The sequence below is a fragment of the Homarus americanus genome, unplaced genomic scaffold (assembly GCF_018991925.1).
Source record: "Homarus americanus isolate GMGI-L3 unplaced genomic scaffold, GMGI_Hamer_2.0 scaffold34921, whole genome shotgun sequence".
Classification (NCBI taxonomy): Eukaryota; Metazoa; Arthropoda; class Malacostraca; order Decapoda; family Nephropidae; genus Homarus; species Homarus americanus.
In genome coordinates, this window is record NW_024741901.1 from 17464358 (window position 1) to 17481184 (window position 16827).

The 16827-nt window shown below is 49.6% G+C and overlaps 2 protein-coding genes across 2 annotated transcripts; one reads left to right on the plus strand and one right to left on the minus strand.

Annotated features, from left to right (window-relative positions):
* The first annotated feature begins 1122 nt into the window (after nucleotides 1–1122).
* Nucleotides 1123–11839, plus strand: LOC121876134 (mucin-1-like). The gene is made up of 5 exons (XM_042381071.1): nucleotides 1123–1160; nucleotides 8628–8675; nucleotides 10504–10896; nucleotides 11456–11578; nucleotides 11794–11839. The coding sequence occupies exons 1-5, from the start codon at nucleotides 1123–1125 to the stop codon at nucleotides 11837–11839; spliced, it is 648 nt and encodes a 215-aa protein (XP_042237005.1).
* A 2230-nt stretch (nucleotides 11840–14069) lies between these two features.
* LOC121876135 (basic proline-rich protein-like) lies at nucleotides 14070–16616 on the minus strand. Its single transcript, XM_042381072.1, has one exon. It carries the CDS (start codon nucleotides 16614–16616, stop codon nucleotides 14070–14072), a length of 2547 nt encoding a protein of 848 aa, XP_042237006.1.
* Nucleotides 16617–16827: the final 211 nt, after the last annotated feature.

A 16827-nucleotide genomic window follows, 5' to 3' on the forward strand; every position in this document is an offset into this window, starting at 1 on the left:
ATCGGTAGCCTTCGTTTCGGTTACTGTTATGGTTGACTGACAGTGGTGACAGATCACCTTTATTGTCATCATCATCATCTATTTCTTGTTCTTCTTCTTGCCTTTTTTTCTGGTGGGTGAAAGAGAGACACACACACACACACACACACACACACACACACACACACACAGCAACTGAATTCAAAACACGACGACTGTCAAGAAAGGATGAAAGGAAGGTAGAGACAAAGACACAGTGAAGAGTCAATTTCTCAGGACAAAAGAAAGTGTAGGAGGTGAGAGGGTGAGGAGAGAAGGGGGTGAGGGGGAGAAAGGGAGATGAGGACAGGAGGAGAGTGAGGTGATGAGGAAAATTGAGGGTGATGAGGAGATATGAGGAGAGAGTAGCAGTAGAAAAGGAGGGCAGCAGGAGGTGTGAGAGGGAGGTGAGGAGAGGAAAGTGTGTGGTGAGGAGGAGGCGTGAGGGAGAGAGGGCAGAGAAGGGGGCATGGGAGGTGAGGGAAAGGAAGGGCAAGAAGAGGGCAAAGGGAGTGAGGGAGGGGGCATGGTGGGGGTGAATGGTGGGAGAGAGGGATTGAGGGGAAGCATGGTGTGAGAGGACTTGGGAGCAGAAGTGTGTGGTGGAGAGGAGGGACTGGGGAGGTGATGTGGTGGAGAGAAAGCTGGGGTGGAAGATGTGGTGGTGGGAGGGACTGGGGAGAAAGAGATGTGGTGGGGAGGGGCTGGAGGTAAGATGTGGTGGGGGGAGGGGGTGGGGAGAGTGTGGGGTGGGGAGAGGGGGGACTGGGGAGAAGGAGGTGTGCTGGGGAGGAGGTATTAGGGAGGGAGGTGTACTGGGAAGGAGAGGTGTGCTGGGGAGAGTGTGAGGAGGTGTGTGGGAGGAGGTATGCAGGGGAGGGGTGGCACTGGGGAGGAGGTGTGCTGAGGAGAGAGACAGGAGACACTTGAACACCAGGGGAGGAACAGACCCAGACATGATTGTTACCCAACTGGGGAATTGCAGAGACCAAGACACGGATCAACGGAAAAAATGTCAAAGAGGGCAGGGTGAGATGGGAGGTGCAGGGATATGAGGATGGCGGGGAGGTGCAGGGAGGTGAGGTTGGATGGGGAGGTGCGAGGATGAGGATGGGCGAGGAGGTGCAGGGAGGTTCAGGAATGTGAGGGATGGGCTGGGAGGTGTGAGTGAGGATCCGACAGGTAGGTGCAGGCGAGGATATGGGCGGGGAGGTCTCGGTGCAGAAGACTCTGAATTACCAAGAGAAGAGGTGGCCATTGGAAGATATAAGGAGGAAGGGATGAGGAGGTTTAGGTGGAGAGGTGCTGGGGATGTGGAGGACTTTGGACGGGAAGGTGCTAGAGAGGGGAGAGTGTGTGGGGATGGGGATTGTGCCATGAGGGATGCAAGAGTGTGTGTGGGGACTGTGGGAACCCAAGTCACTTCTCAATGTGTACATAAGAAAGCGCTAGAAGAAGACATCCATCCTTGGGACTTGGGGAGGCCGGGGCAGGGGCTGGGAGGGCCTCTTGGATCAACAAGGTGGGATGGACGATAAAATGTACTCAGGTCCTTGTGTGTGTGTGTGTGTGTGTGTGTCCTGTGTGTGTGTGTGTATGTGTGTGGTGTGTGTGTGTGTGTGTGTGTGTGTGTGCATCCTCATGAATAATTAAGAAAGATTTATGACAGACATAGGGTTACAAAACAGGAGACAAGAGGAGGTTCACAATCGGGTAACATCCAGATAAAGGTAAGTCCATAATTATGATGTTATACGGACATTATATACAATAACACACTTCAGTATCTCGTATATCTGATCATGTCTGGAACCCCCAAAACGCGACTCTGTGTTTGATGATTCACTCACTATTCAGACTTATTTGAACTCAACATTCAGTGACTCATTTACTAGCGGCAGTATGTTTGTTAACAACTTCGATGGAATAAAATTCCATTTACGTGATGGCTAATGAATACTATGCTCCATTCCCATGTTTCAACTCTTTGAACGTAATTCAGCATCCAATCGTTTAATTGTTACTGTAATTGCTGTATTGATCCCTGGCAGTTGACATTTCGAACAATACAGTGAGTAACTTCTACATGAACCATCTTTACTGGGCTCTGCAGGTGGATGGTTTGTAAATACAAAGGGTTTGTAATAATGCACAAAACACGAATTTTGTCGTTGTTGTAGAGCACAAGCTGGTGGCTTACAAATTAATTGTGTCTATTATTTCCATTACTTAAACCACCTATGCTAAGGCTATGATTCTACGAAAGTTAGTTTTATTATTGAAACACCTGTACCGAACCCTGTTGGTAGTAGTGCCCTTCCACCCAACTGGCAGACACAATGCAATACTGTATTATTCCTGCCTCGTTACACCTGCGTTCATTGTCCGTCGCCGGTAATACATTAATACAACTCAGATGGTTCGTCGCCATCCTGAGGGACTTCTGGTTCGAGTTAATTTTGGTAGACAATCACTTGTTTACCGTCGACCCTCGCCTGCGAGATTGGTCAGGGAGGGTCGACGTTGTGGTAAACCTTCCAAACATGTACCCTAGAAGAGAAACTTAGCATTTTGAGGGTTTGTGTTTCTTATCGGTCTAGGCTGTTATGTGGCTCTTTATGGTGTAACTGACCCTGCAATCATCGGTGTTGCTGTTCTTGATTGAGTAGCCACAGCAGCAACCCATGGTGGTGTAGTCAGCATGTCTTGCAGTCTTTGGTGGTGTAGTCCATTGTCTGCAGCCAATGTGAAGTCTGTTGTTGTGCCTTTGTTGCTGTAAACATTGGAATGGCTACTTGTGTACTGTAATTAATGGTGTTGCAACTTGAAAGTGACACATGTTACCATTCAGTAATGCCACATTTATACTGCAATTTAAGGTGTGGGGAAATTCTTTGTACTGCAGACCCTAGTACGACAACTCATCTCTCTCTCTCTCTCTCATCCTTGATACCAGAAGGGTCAAGACGTACCTAACACTTTCCTCTCCAGGAGCAGCCAGGTCAACTGACAAGATGGCCCATACCAACCCCTCCCTGAACCCTCCTCCCCACCGGAATCAACAAGTTCTAGCCAGAAGTTACAATTTCATTTAAGGAAAGAGAACGGAACCAGTGTTAAGCAAGAGGTGAACAGTGGTGAACAGTGCTAAGTCAGTGAAACAACTCAACAATAACAGTCATACCAGTGCACTTCTTCACAGTGAGGTCCCATGTACCCAGTGATACATCTCTGCAGACCCAACAACAACCACCGATGTGTTGGTCCATCTGATAGGAAGGCCTGGGACTCACTCATATAACACCATCTGTGAGGAATTACTACACCACATGTCCCTCATAACACCATATGTGAGAATTTCACCACGTCAAGTCCTCATTACACCATCTGTGAAATTACTACACCACATGTCCCTCTGTACCATCTGTGAGGAGTTACTACACCCGTGAGGCCCCTCATAACACATCTGTGAGTAATTACTAACTACGTGAGGTCCCTCATAACACCATCTGTGAGTACTACACCACGTGAGTCCTATAACACCATCTGCAGGGAATTACTACACCATGAGGCCCCTCGTAACACCATCTGCGAGGGAGTACAACACCAGGTCTCATAACAACATCTGAAACTACTACCGTGAGTTCCTCCTAACACCATCTGCGGGAATTACTGCATGAGGTCCTCATAACAACATCTGGGGAACTTCACACCACGTGAGTTCTCCTAACACCATCTGGGAGGAGCTACTACCAGTTGCTGTTCCTCCTACATTAATCTGTGTGTTCTGTGTGTGTTCCTTTACCTTTCTATGAAGAGGCTTTGTTAAACCTGTATGTAATAAGTCATTTATGTCCAATGTGTATTTTCAGCCTTCGGCTGCAATTTTTCAATAAACCGTTAATTTGTATTATTATACACACACACACACACACACACACACACACACACACACACACACACACACCTCTCTTTCTTTAACACCATTAGGATTAACTCATTCAACCAACAGATTTGCTGACCATATAATGAAAACAAATATTATTTATTGTGCGGCTTATTTGGTGAATCAAAAGGATTTTAGAGATGAGCTGCGAGGGCAAAAATAATACTAGGGTTAAGTGGTGTAACCCCGTTGGATGTTCCGTTATAATTCTACCAACAAGTTATTATATTTAATACGTGTTTTTCCTATAATATATACTTTTTCTTTTCAATAAGTACAATTCTTAATCTTAATACCACAATCTTTATTCATTGCAACTTGAAATATGAAGTCACACACAGATGGTAGCACGTCTTCTGTTATTTTAAACTTGATATTTGAATTTTCAAAGTGGCGCTCCTCCCTGTGACGGTTGGTCGGTGACGGTTGGTCGTTATCCCACGTGCAGCCTTGCTGCCGCCGTTAACTGCTGATTGGTCATATCCATTAAGATTAGTACCTCATCATTATGGCCGTCGTTCATTGGCTAAACTCCCATTGTCCAGCCTCGGGTCATCAGGCACTGTTATTCTCCTGTGTTGTGGATTTGCGCTAGGGTTTCTTTTGTTTTTTAGGTCAGTGCTGTGTTGTGTTTTGGGGTAGTAGGTGTGGGGTGTAGGGTGGGGAATTAATTGTGGGGGTGGGGTGGTGTAGGGGTGGGGTGGTGTAGGGGTGGGTGGGTGGTAAGGGGTGGGGTGGTGTAGGTTGGATTGGTGTGGGGTGGGGTGGTGTAGGGGTGGGGTGGTGGGGGGTGGGGTGGTGTGGGGGTGGGGTGGTGTGGGGTGGGGTGGTGTGGGGGTGGGGTGGGTGGTGGGGTGGGGTGGTGGTGGGGTGGGGTGGGTGGGTGGTGGTGGGTGGGGTGGTGTTGGGGTGGGGTGGTGTGGGGTGGGGTGGTGTTGGGGTGGAGGTGGTGTGGGTGGTGGTGTGAGGGTGTGGGTGGGGTGTGGGGTGGTGTGGGGTTGGTGTGTCGTGTGTGTAAAACCCTTATAATCTATGATGCACACACACACACACACACACAGTCAAGCTATGGATCAATGTAGGTGTAACGATTTCTGAATATCTTTGGTCTATCTATCTATATCCATCTACCCATCTATATATCTACTTATCTATTTGTCTGTTTCTGTCTGTGGGTTGTCTGTAAAATCTATTATCTATCTATCTATCCAGGCCAATAGCAGCCATCTCCGTAACATTTACATCTGGCACTGGTCATGGCTACCGCCTCAATGGCTCCTCTGGGTTCCTAATCTCTCAACATGATGATGGAGCTAGTTCGGACCCATCCGGGCATGGAGTCACCAGTCAGTCTTGGTCATGTTGGATGTGTTCTTTGTTGTCTTTATCCTCCTCCTCCATCTTCTCTTCCTTCTTCTTCCTTCTTCTTTTTTCTCCTCTTCCTCCTGCCCCATGTCCTTCTCCCCTCCCTTCCTATCTCCTTCTTGTTCCCTCCATCCCCTAATTGTCTTCCCTCATCCTCCTCTTATTGTCCTTCCTTTCCCTCCATCCCTCCTCCTCTCCTCCTGCTCTCTTCTCCCATTCCTCATCTTCCTCTTCCCCTCACTCCTGCTCCTCCTCCTTCTCCTCCTCCTTTCCTCTCTCACCCATTCTTATACCCTCACCCCCATCAGTACTCTCACACACAGAGGTCACGGACTGCTAACTGTGATGAAAGTAACATTAAACACCGTAACAATAAATGGTAGTAACCCAGTTAAGAAGACGTTACGTCATCGAGTGACAGCAAGACATTGAGGTGTAACACTAACTCCATGGCTGAGGGGTGAGGGGAGGGGGTGATGGGGTCAGGGGTGGGGGTGGGGGTGGTGGGGGTCAGGGGTGGGGATCAGGGGGTGAAGAGTCAAGGGGTGGTGAGGCAGAGGGTAGGAGGGTGTCAGGGGATGGTGAGGGATCAGGAGGTGGTGAGGGGTCAGGATAGTGATACCCTTATGCAGAAGGAAACCCATCCATTAGTAAACAATAATGCCCAGATAGAATACAAAGCAGAGGCACCTCTCCTGGGCCTGCATATACTGTATATCCACTCCACAACAGGTTACTTCCCACCATGTCCACACCAGGAAGGAAAGGGCGAGAAGAGAGGTGAGAAAACTATAACGTTTTAAAGCGCTTCCTGAGAAAAAATAATAACTCCGCCGTGACATCATTTATCACACCGATTTAACTTACCCAGCAATACTTTCATACTATGAGCACCACTCAAATATTAAATTACAGATGGTCTAAAATGAAGCCTAAGATTCGTCAAAAGGTGAAAGATACCCTTCACCAGAACCACAGCCGAGATACATAGAGACCTGAGAATAAACCCACCAACCAGAGAAGGACACCCTGGCCAGCAGAATCTGGCAAAAGATAGAACGATCAGAGCAAGAACTCCTTCAAAGACTCCCACAGATAACGACAACAACCATACATGGTTCCTCAAAAAGTTACCAACTCAAAAGGTCCATTACCACCCCGATCTACACGGCCAGGCAATATATACTATTTTTTATTATTATTATTTATTGGGCATTCTACATCTTTGTGCAAGGTAAAGGAAGCTTACAGCGCCCAACAGAAGCATGCTAAGTTCATGCTTGCCTTTATGTCTCATGAGTTAAGGGCTAAGAAGCCTGAAGAATCAAGGACATAGAAGCCTGAAGAGTCAATGGTTTTATGTCATCAAGTTATTGGAAGCTTCAACAACTTGTCCTGAATACGAATTGCAACGATTTTACACCAGGTACCTACTTTACTGCTAGGGTGAACAGGGACTAAAGGCAGTCCAAAACAATCCACCGGCCCGGGAATCGAACCCGTGACATCTGCTTGCGAAGGTAAGAGCGGTACCAATAGACAACGAAATATGAAATAAGGCCCTTAAAACACCCATGTATGGGATAGGGTAGGATGTCTAGTGCCTGTACCGACAGACAAAACTAACTCATGACACACAAATCAACACACTGTGCTAGGCTAGTGGGCGCCAGCCCGCCCTCTTCCTCCCTCCTATATTTCTTCAATTCCGAACTATAACTTCCTTCCCCCACCTCTAATCTTTCACCCCTCCTCTCTACAAAAAAAAGTGGTAAGGGGGCAGGGTGGTGAGGTGGGTATTGAGGGTCATAAGTGATGGGGGTAGGGGGGTAGTGAGGGTGCGGGGGTCAGTTAGCAATGGGAGATCAAAGGCTTGTAGTGGAAGGTAGTGGTGGCTGGCGGGGCGGGGCGAGAGGAGGTATCAGTCGCAAGCTGCCCTGCATTTGCTGTTTATACATCATCAGAGGTCTGTTCAGTACCACGTGACCACCCTCCCTCCTTCAGCTGCTCCCACACACCTTGTTAACATCTGCAGGACACACAAACTGTTACTACCTGAACCAACATGCAGAGAGAAATGCGTTGTCTTGTTTACATGTGTCTGCCATACTAAGCTACCGCTACTCTCCCCACCAGAAAACAGGTATACATCATGCTGAAATGTATGCGTATGTATATGTTGGGTTTTTTTACAGGAAATTGGTCATTTTGCAAAATTTCCGGCATGTATATTGATAATTTGCAAAATAATTTACAAACAGGCTAACCAAAGTAAAAAAAGAATAGGACTTTAACTGTGTATCAATCTACACGAGCCATCCTAACCTAACCCTAACCTAACTTTTAATCTAACTAACCTAACCATAAGGTTAGTTAGGTTAGGCTGTCTATCTGTAAGTTATTTCGCAAATTTACGGTGTAAAATAACCGATTCCGCAAAAAACGTAACAAACTGTAGACATGAGCCGGGCAGAACTCAGGTACCATGTTTACCTGTTTATGTATGAGAGACAGGACAGTGGTGTATATCTTGTATACATGAATTCAGAATATGTCGGGTAAACGAGAGAGTATATGTGAACATATTGGAGTACGTGATGTAAACACTAAAATCCGACACTGAAAACACTATTAATATTTATATGATTAACTACGACACATTGGAAAATCTGCAACAGACTACTGATGTAACCATGATATGTTGCTAGAATAACCACGGAATTCTGTACGAATAAACACAACATACTGTTGAAATAACCACAACATACTGCTGAAATAACCACGACATACTGCTGAAATAACCACGACATACTGCTGAAATAACCACGACATATTGCTGAAATAACCACAACATACTACTGAAATAGCCACAATATACTGCTGAAATAACCACAACATATTGCTGAAATAACCACAACATGCTGCTGAAATAACCACAACATGCTGCTGAAATAACCACGACATACTGCTGAAATAACCAAGACATATTGCTGAAATAACCACAACATACGAATAGCCACAATATGCTGCTGAAATAACCACAACATATTGCTGAAATAACCACAACATGCTGCTGAAATAACCACAACATGCTGCTGAAATAACCACAATATGCTGCCGAAATAAACACAACATACGTGCTGAAATAACCACAACATACTGCTGAAATAGCCACAACATAATGCTGAAATAACACAACATGCTGCTGAAATAACCACAACATGCCGCTGAAATAACCACAACATACTACTGAAGTAACCACAAATATTGCTGATATAACCATAACAACTTCCTACAGAGATCCAGGACAAGTGAAGATGAAAACAGCAGATTATAGCGTCGACTGGTAAGTTAGGTAGATTTAACGAGGTTAGGTTAAGTTTCGTAAGGTAAGGTAAGGTATGGTTAGGTTAGGTTAGGTTAGGTTTAAGAAGAGTATGTCAAACGGGCACCATGTACTTTATTAAATAATGTACTTTTCATCGAAACTCCTGTGCTAGCCATTAATCTAGTACCTACAGATGACAGCATCAACACCACCGCATGCGGACGTCCCATCGCCCATCCAATATCGCACCACCACCCACCAGCTAGTCACATCACCGCATGCGGACGTCACACCTACCACCATTATCATAAAACCACATCCAGTTGGCCGCACCACCGCTTGCGGGAGGCGTCAACAGGGACCTTTTAATGGCCGCCGGGCAGGATTAACGAGCTGTTGTAGAGGCAAGTGGTCACGGAACACCTCCTCCCGGTCGCTAATTGCCAGAACTATTCACACTCGCTACTGTCAAGTGATTAGACAAGGGCAGTTAGGTGGCTCGGGACTCTGCAGTGCTGTGAGGAGGAGGAAGAAGGGGAGGAGGAGGAGGCAGGAAACAGCAGAAGGAGGAGGAGGAGGAGGGGAACAGCAGAAGCAGGAGGAGGAGGAGAGGAGGAGGCAGGAACAGCAGAAGAAGGAAGAGGAGGAGGCAGGAACAGCAGAAGCAGGAAGAATGAGGATGAAGGAACAGCAGGAGGAGGCAGGAACAGCAGAAGCAGGAGGAAGGGATCAGCAGAAGCAGGAAGAGGGAGGAACATCAGAAGCAGGAAGAGGAGGAAGAAGGAGCAGCAGAAGAAGGAAGAGGGAGGAGGGGAGCAGCAGAAGCAGGAAGAGGGAGGAAACATCAGAAGCAGGAAGAGAGGAAGAAGGAGCAGCAGAAGAAGGAAGAGGAGGAGGCAGGAGCAGCAGAAGCAGGAAGAGAGGAGGCAGGAACAGCAGAAGCAGGAAGAATGAGGATGAAGGAACAGCAGAAACAGGAGGAGGCAGGAACAGCAGAAGCAGGGAGGAGACAGGGAATAGCAGAAGCAGGAGGAGGGAGGAACAGCAGAAGCAGGTAGGAGGAGGAGGCAGGAACAGCAGAAGAGGAAGAGGAGGACATAGTAACAGCAAAAGCAGGAAATACAGAAGGAGGAGGAGGAGGAGGAAGAGGAGGAGGAGGAGAAGAAAAAAGAGGAGCAAAGAGACACCAACAACAGAACCACGATTAAGAGAGACAGCAGAAAACGAACAGGTATATTATACGAGTACATTATTAACAAAGATCTTGCCATACCTGACATAACACTCAACACACAGGACCCTCACCCCCAATGTTGACCTGACCTTAAGGGGAAACTTTAGAGAAAAAATAAATATACACGGATCAAAAATAAAAAAAAAAATCCAGGAAATTTTAACCAGAAAAAGTATCAAAACTTCAACAACAAAGAAAAAAAATCGCATGAAGAATAATTAATTTAGAACAACTAATCAATATAAAAAACGTAAAAAAAACCCCCAAGCTGGAAACTTAATAACAAAACAAAAACATATCATAAACAATCAGGAGACGAAGACAATCAAAACAATCAGAAGACGAAGACAATCAAAACAATCATCTCGTTAGTTCATCTCAATGTTCTTCAGTTTTTTTTTCTTCTACCAAACCACACAAATTAAACTAGAAATTTACCTGAATTAATTTAACATAATCTGGATATATATTTTTACCTATTTCACTTCACTCCACACAATACATTTTCCTTATTAACTTTATCAATTATTATTATCACATATTCCTTCGTTCCTTTATACATATTACATCAGTACTAAGAGAACACAACACGGTAGCGTTTACACTCCACAGCCCTCAACACCAGCCTGCAGCCCTAACACCAGCCCGCAGCCCTCTCAACACCAGCCCGCAGCCTCAACACCAGCCCACAGCCCTCAACACCAGCCTCGCAGCCTCAACACCAGCCCGCAGCCCCCAACACCAGCCTGCAGCCTCAACACCAGCCTGCAGCCCCAACACCAGCCCACAGCCTCAACACCAGCCTGCAGCCCCAACACCAGCCCACAGCCTCAACACCAGCCTGCAGCCCCAACACCAGCCTGCAGCCTCAACACCAGCCTGCAGCCCCAACACCAGCCTGCAGTCCCCACCAGCCCACAGCCCTCAACACCAGCCCACAGCCCTCAACACCAGCCCACAGCCCTCAACACCAGCCCACAGCCCTCAACACCAGCACTCCCTCTGGTCATATCACAATTCCCTGATCCTGTTTTTAATATCGTGTATTTTTTTTTATTAATATTAAAAGTTCATACTCTCGATATTTTTCTCATTAGCATTTTTAATTTTGCTTCTGTGTAAACAGTAAAAAAGTCCCCACTGATTATTGCCGCCACAACTAATCGCTGACCAGTACCACCCAGTGAGGTTGTGTCCGTAATAATTTAAGGTCGAGTCCGTAACAGTTTATGAGGTTGTGTCCGTAATAATTTGAGGTTGTGTCCGTAATAATTTGAGGTTGTGTCCGTAACTGTTTTGAGGTTGTGTCCGTAACAGTTTATTTCTCCAGTGATTGAGGTAATTAACTGGTGGATGTGGGTAGAGGCGAAGTGCGACTAGATTTGGCTTGGTTAAGTTTGGTTTGACTAAGTTAGGTTAGTTTGCATTAACTTAGCGTTAGTGGTCAAATCTTACGTGGATTAAACTAAGAGGTTAGGTTAGTTGGATTAGCAGTAGTGGTCAAATCTTACGTGGATTAAACTAAGAGGAGTCTAATGTTCATGTGGTTCATATTTTTCACCAGTTTCTCCTCCTCTTGCTCTGGGAAATCAACGCTCTCATGTTGCTCTCAGTACACAATCAGATCTTTCTTCTACACTAAAAATCCTTGGGCCGCTCAAGACTGTGTTCCCAACTTCTTTCAGAGGTAAGACTTAAGGCTGCTGTTTGGTGTATTCCTTTTTCCGCTGCCTTCTTCATCATCATCATCATTTTCATCATCATTTTTCTTTATAATTTTCATTCTCATTTTCATCGTCATTTTCATCATCATCTTCCGTGTCCACAATGCCTCCTGGAAGCCCTTTTTTCTGATGTTTTGTCTTGGTGTTTGAATCCATTCCTCACAAATTATCTTTCCAGCGTGGCTAATGAGGTACTTCTTGGTGACTCGTGGAACTTCTTCTAGAGTGACTCATGAGGAACTAGAATCTAGAGTGATTTGTGAGAAAATTCTCCTTTGTTTATCGATTTTTTGAAGACTTTATCCTCTTATTCTCAGTGACTTCCAAATTGATTTTATATTTTTTCTATTAAAGGTTCATCTATTTCTGACCATAGGCAACTTATTTTACTTTTTTGTATGTGGACACTCGTCTTCTGCTGTCTGGCTGTCTATGTTTACGGGCAATAAGATCTTTGTCTCACCTGTCCATTGTCTGAGTCAACAGGGATAACAGTGGTGCTATTGGTGGTTATTAAGACAACGGTAGCTATTGATTTTTGCTGCAGCTTGATAGTGGCAACGGTGGTAGTGGTCTTACCATCAATAATTATGGCGTCAGTGATGGTGGAGTAGTAGGATTGGTTGGTGGTGGTGGTGGTTGTAGTGGTATTAGTGGTGGTGGTGAAATAATGACTCCGATGGGACAGCGTGTTGTGTATGGTAGTAACAGTTGGAAACAATGTTCATCGCGCAGAAAATATTTGAGCCCTTTAGCAATAACTGAAACGTTATTATGAAAATGATGCATCATATTACACACACACACACACACACACACACACACACACACAACAATACTATACACAATCTTCAACACAAGCAGCTAACATGCGACTCAATAAAAACTGGAAAATAAAACACACCACACAGGGAGCCACATGAGGCAGATAGGGCCACACAGGAGCCACATGAGGGTGAGCGTGGTCACAGGAGGGCCCACATGGGGTGAGCAAGGCCACACACAGGGGCATGGGGGTGGCAGGGCCACGGGACCACATGGGGGTGGTGGGGCAACACAAGGGACCACAAGGGTGGGCAGGCCACACAAGGACACATGGGGTGGGTGGGGCCAACCAGGGACCACATGGGTGGGCAGGGCCACACAAAGGACCACATGGGGTGAGCAGGGCCACACAAGGGACCGTGGTGGGCAGGGCCACACGGGACCACATGGGGTGAGCAGGGCCACACAGGGACCATGGGGTGAGCAGGGGCCATACAAGGGACCACATAGGGGTGAGGGAGATCATACAACGGGTGTTTGGACCAATGGAGGCCACACCGGGCGGGGAGGGCACTCTGCCTCAAGCTGCCCTCGAACGAAATTCTCAAGAGTTCTTATGTTAAATTTTCCTCATAACTGGAGACACAATAACACATCTAGCTGGCGGGACTCACGCTAAAGTTCTAAAACTTCATCCAAAATGGTGTTAAAATTACTGCAGACTCTACCTTAACTATACATACGTTTGCCCCTTTACTGATATAAAGTCTTAGTTCAATTTCAAGTCATTTACCCTTCTGCATGATGTACAGCTTAAGTATTAAGTCAGGTCCTCGAACCAAATCGACATCATCTTGGCCATCATTGCGTCATAGCTAAGATGTCAACCAGTTAAATGTGTTCTCAGGTATCAGATTAAACAGACTTAAATTCAACGTAGTAGCATTGAGAATTCAGACTCCTAAATCTCCGGGTCTCTTAAGGGAAAAACACATACACCAAAAATCAGGATGGGGATAAGGAGAGGGTGGTGGGGTCAGGGATGGGTGGTGGGAGTAGGGATGGGTGGGTGGGAGTAGGGGATGGGTGGTGGGAGTGGGGAAATGGGTGGGGTGGAGTGGGGAGGGGTGGTGAATGTTGGGGAGGGGTGTTAGAGCCATGCCGCTCCCCGTAGCTTAAGGCTGACAGCATCCAGCTCGGAGACGTCCTAATACCCCACCATCTAGACATCGCTTCTGACGGGGCAGAGAAGTAGGGCCTTGTGGTATGGGAGAGGGTGTTTTTTTAATTTTTGTGGGGTGGGGGTTCTTTAGGGGTTTTGAGGGATTTTATCAAATGAGAATTTTGGAGGCTAGGATTTGGTTTTCAGTAGTTTTTGTTTTTGGGATTTGTTGTTTGGTGGGTATTTCCTGTCGAGGAAAAATTATTGCAATTGAACATTTATTAAGCAAGAATATTACAGATACGGAGTAAGAGGAGAGGAGAGGAGGAGGAGGAGAGGGGAAGAGAAAGGGGAAGAGGAGGAAGAGAGGGAAGAGAAGGGGAGAGAAGAGGAGGGAGGGAAGAGGAAGGGAGGGAAGAGGAAGGGAGAGGAGGTGGAGAGGAGGGAGGCAGAATTTCATGAAAGGGTGGCTTAGTGGAGAGGAGGAGCCCTTAGGTAGAGGGTTGGTCTGATAAAGGGATTGTTTATTAGAAATACAGTTTGGTGTAAAGGGAGTGTTTGGTGGAGCTGATGTCTGGTGGAAGGGGCCGTCTGGTGGAAGGGACCGTCTGGTGGAAGGGACAGTCTGGTGGATGGGGCGTCTGGTGGAAGGGGCGTCTGGTGGAAGGGACCGTCTGGTGGAAGGGGCAGTCTGGTGGATGAGGCGTCTGGTGGAAGGGCGGTCTGGTGGATGGGGGCGTCTGGTGGAAGGGGCCGTCTGGTGGAAGGACCGTCTGGTGGAAGGGGCGGTCTGGTGGATGAGGGCGTCTGGTGGAAGGGGCGGTCTGGTGGATGGGGGCGTCTGGTGGATGGGGGCGTCTGGTGGATGGGGGCGTCTGGTGGATGGGGGCGTCTGGTGGAAGGGGCGGTCTGGTGGATGGGGCCGTCTGGTGGAAGGGGCGGTCTGGTGGATGGGGGCGTCTGGTGGAAGGGGCGGTCTGGTGGATGGGGCCGTCTGGTGGAAGGGCGGTCTGGTGGATGGGGGCGTCTGGTGGATGGGGGCGTCTGGTGGATGGGGCCGTCTGGTGGATGGGGGCGTCTGGTGGATGGGGGCGTCTGGTGGATGGGGCCGTCTGGTGGATGGGGCCGGTCTGGTGGAAGGGACCGTCTGGTGGAAGGGCGGTCTGGTGGAAGGGGCGGTCTGGTGGATGGGGGCGTCTGGTGGAAGGGGCCGTCTGGTGGATGGGGCCGTCTGGTGGATGGGGCCGTCTGGGTGGATGGGGGCGTCTGGTGGATGGGGGCGTCTGGTGGATGGGGGCGTCTGGTGGAAGGGGCCGTCTGGTGGAAGGACCGTCTGGTGGAAGGGGCGGTCTGGTGGATGGGGCCGTCTGGTGGATGGGGCCGTCTGGGTGGAAGGGGCCGTCTGGTGGATGGGCGTCTGGTGGATGGGGGCGTCTGGTGGATGGGGGCGTCTGGTGGATGGGGCCGTCTGGTGGAAGGGCCGTCTGGTGGATGGGGGCGTCTGGTGGATGGGGCCGTCTGGTGGGAAGGGCCGTCTGGTGGGGAAGGGGCGGTCTGGTTGAAGGGGCCGTCTGGTGGATGGGGGCGTCTGGTGGATGGGGGCGTCTGGTGGATGGGGCCGTCTGGTGGAAGGGGCGGTCTGGTGGATGGGGCCGTCTGGTGGATGGGGGCGTCTGGTGGATGGGGCCGTCTGGTGGATGGGGGCGTCTGGTGGATGGGGCCGTCTGGTGGATGGGGGCGTCTGGTGGATGGGGGCGTCTGGTGGATGGGGCGTCTGCTGGATGGGGCGTCTGGTGGATGGGGCCGTCTGGTGGATGGGGGCGTCTGGTGGATGGGGCCGTCTGGTGGATGGGGGCGTCTGGTGGATGGGGCGTCTGGTGGATGGGGCCGTCTGGTGGATGGGGGCGTCTGGTGGATGGGGCGTCTGGTGGATGGGCGTCTGGTGGATGGGGCCGTCTGGTGGATGGGGGCGTCTGGTGGATGGGGCCCGTCTGGTGGATGGGGCCGTCTGGTGGAAGGGACCGTTGGTGGAAGGACCGTCTGGTGGAAGGGGCGGTCTGGTGGAAGGGCGGTCTGGTGGATGGGGGCGTCTGGTGGAAGGGGCCGTCTGGTGGATGGGGCCGTCTGGTGGATGGGGCCGTCTGTCTGGTGGATGGGGTCTGCGGTGGATGGGGGCGTCTGGTGGATGGGGCGTCTGGTGGAAGGGGCCGTCTGGTGGAAGGACCGTCTGGTGGAAGGGGCGGTCTGGTGGATGGGGCCGTCTGGTGGATGGGGCCGTCTGGTGGATGGGGCCGTCTGGTGAAGGGCCGTCTGGTGGATGGGGCGTCGGTGGATGGGGGCGTCTGGTGGATGGGGGCGTCTGGTGGATGGGGCCGTCTGGTGGAAGGGGCCGTCTGGTGGATGGGGGCGTCTGGTGGATGGGGCCGTCTGGTGGAAGGGGCCGTCTGGTGGAAGGGCGGTCTGGTGGATGGGGCCGTCTGGTGGAAGGGGCCGTCTGGTGGAAGGGGCCGTCTGGTGGAAGGGCCGTCTGGTGGAAGGACCGTCTGTGGAAGGGGCGGTCTGGGTGGATGGGGCCGTCTGGTGGAAGGGGCCGTCTGGTGGATGGGGGCGTCTGGTGGATGAGGCCGTCTGGTGGAAGGGCCTCTGGTGGAAGGGGCCGTCTGGTGGAAGGGACCGTCTGGTGGAAGGGACCGTCTGGTGAAGGGGCCGTCTGAAGGAAGGGGCCGTCTGAAGGAAGGGGCCGTCTGAAGGAAGGGGCCGTCTGGTGGAAGGGCCGTCTTGTGGAAGGGGCCGTCTGGTGGAAGGGGCCGTCTGGTGGAAGGGGCCTTCTTGTGGAAGGGGCCGTCTGGTGGAAGGGACCTTGAAGGAAGGAGAACGTCTGGTGTAAAGAGACCGTCTGGTGGAAGGGTCCATCGTCCATCTGGTGAAAGGGGCCGTCTGAAGGAAGGGGCCGTCTGGTGGAAGGGGCCGTCTTGTGGAAGGGACCGTCTGAAGGAAGGAACCGTCTGGTGTAAAGAGACCGTCTGGTGGAAGGGTCCATCTGGTGGAATGGGCCGTCTCTCAGACACGGCCATTCGTATGAGAGGAGCCTTTTGGTGAAGGAGACAGTCTGGCGAATAGCTGGGATGTCTGCTGGAAAGTACCCATTGTCGGAGGAGTCCAGTTAGGCCTGAACTTAGTTTTAGCGTGGGGCAGGGGAGAGGACGGCGGCATTGTGTAGGGGGACCAATTGCCAAAAACAAGTAGTGCAGAGATAAGAAACTTACTATCCCCCTCCTACTACCC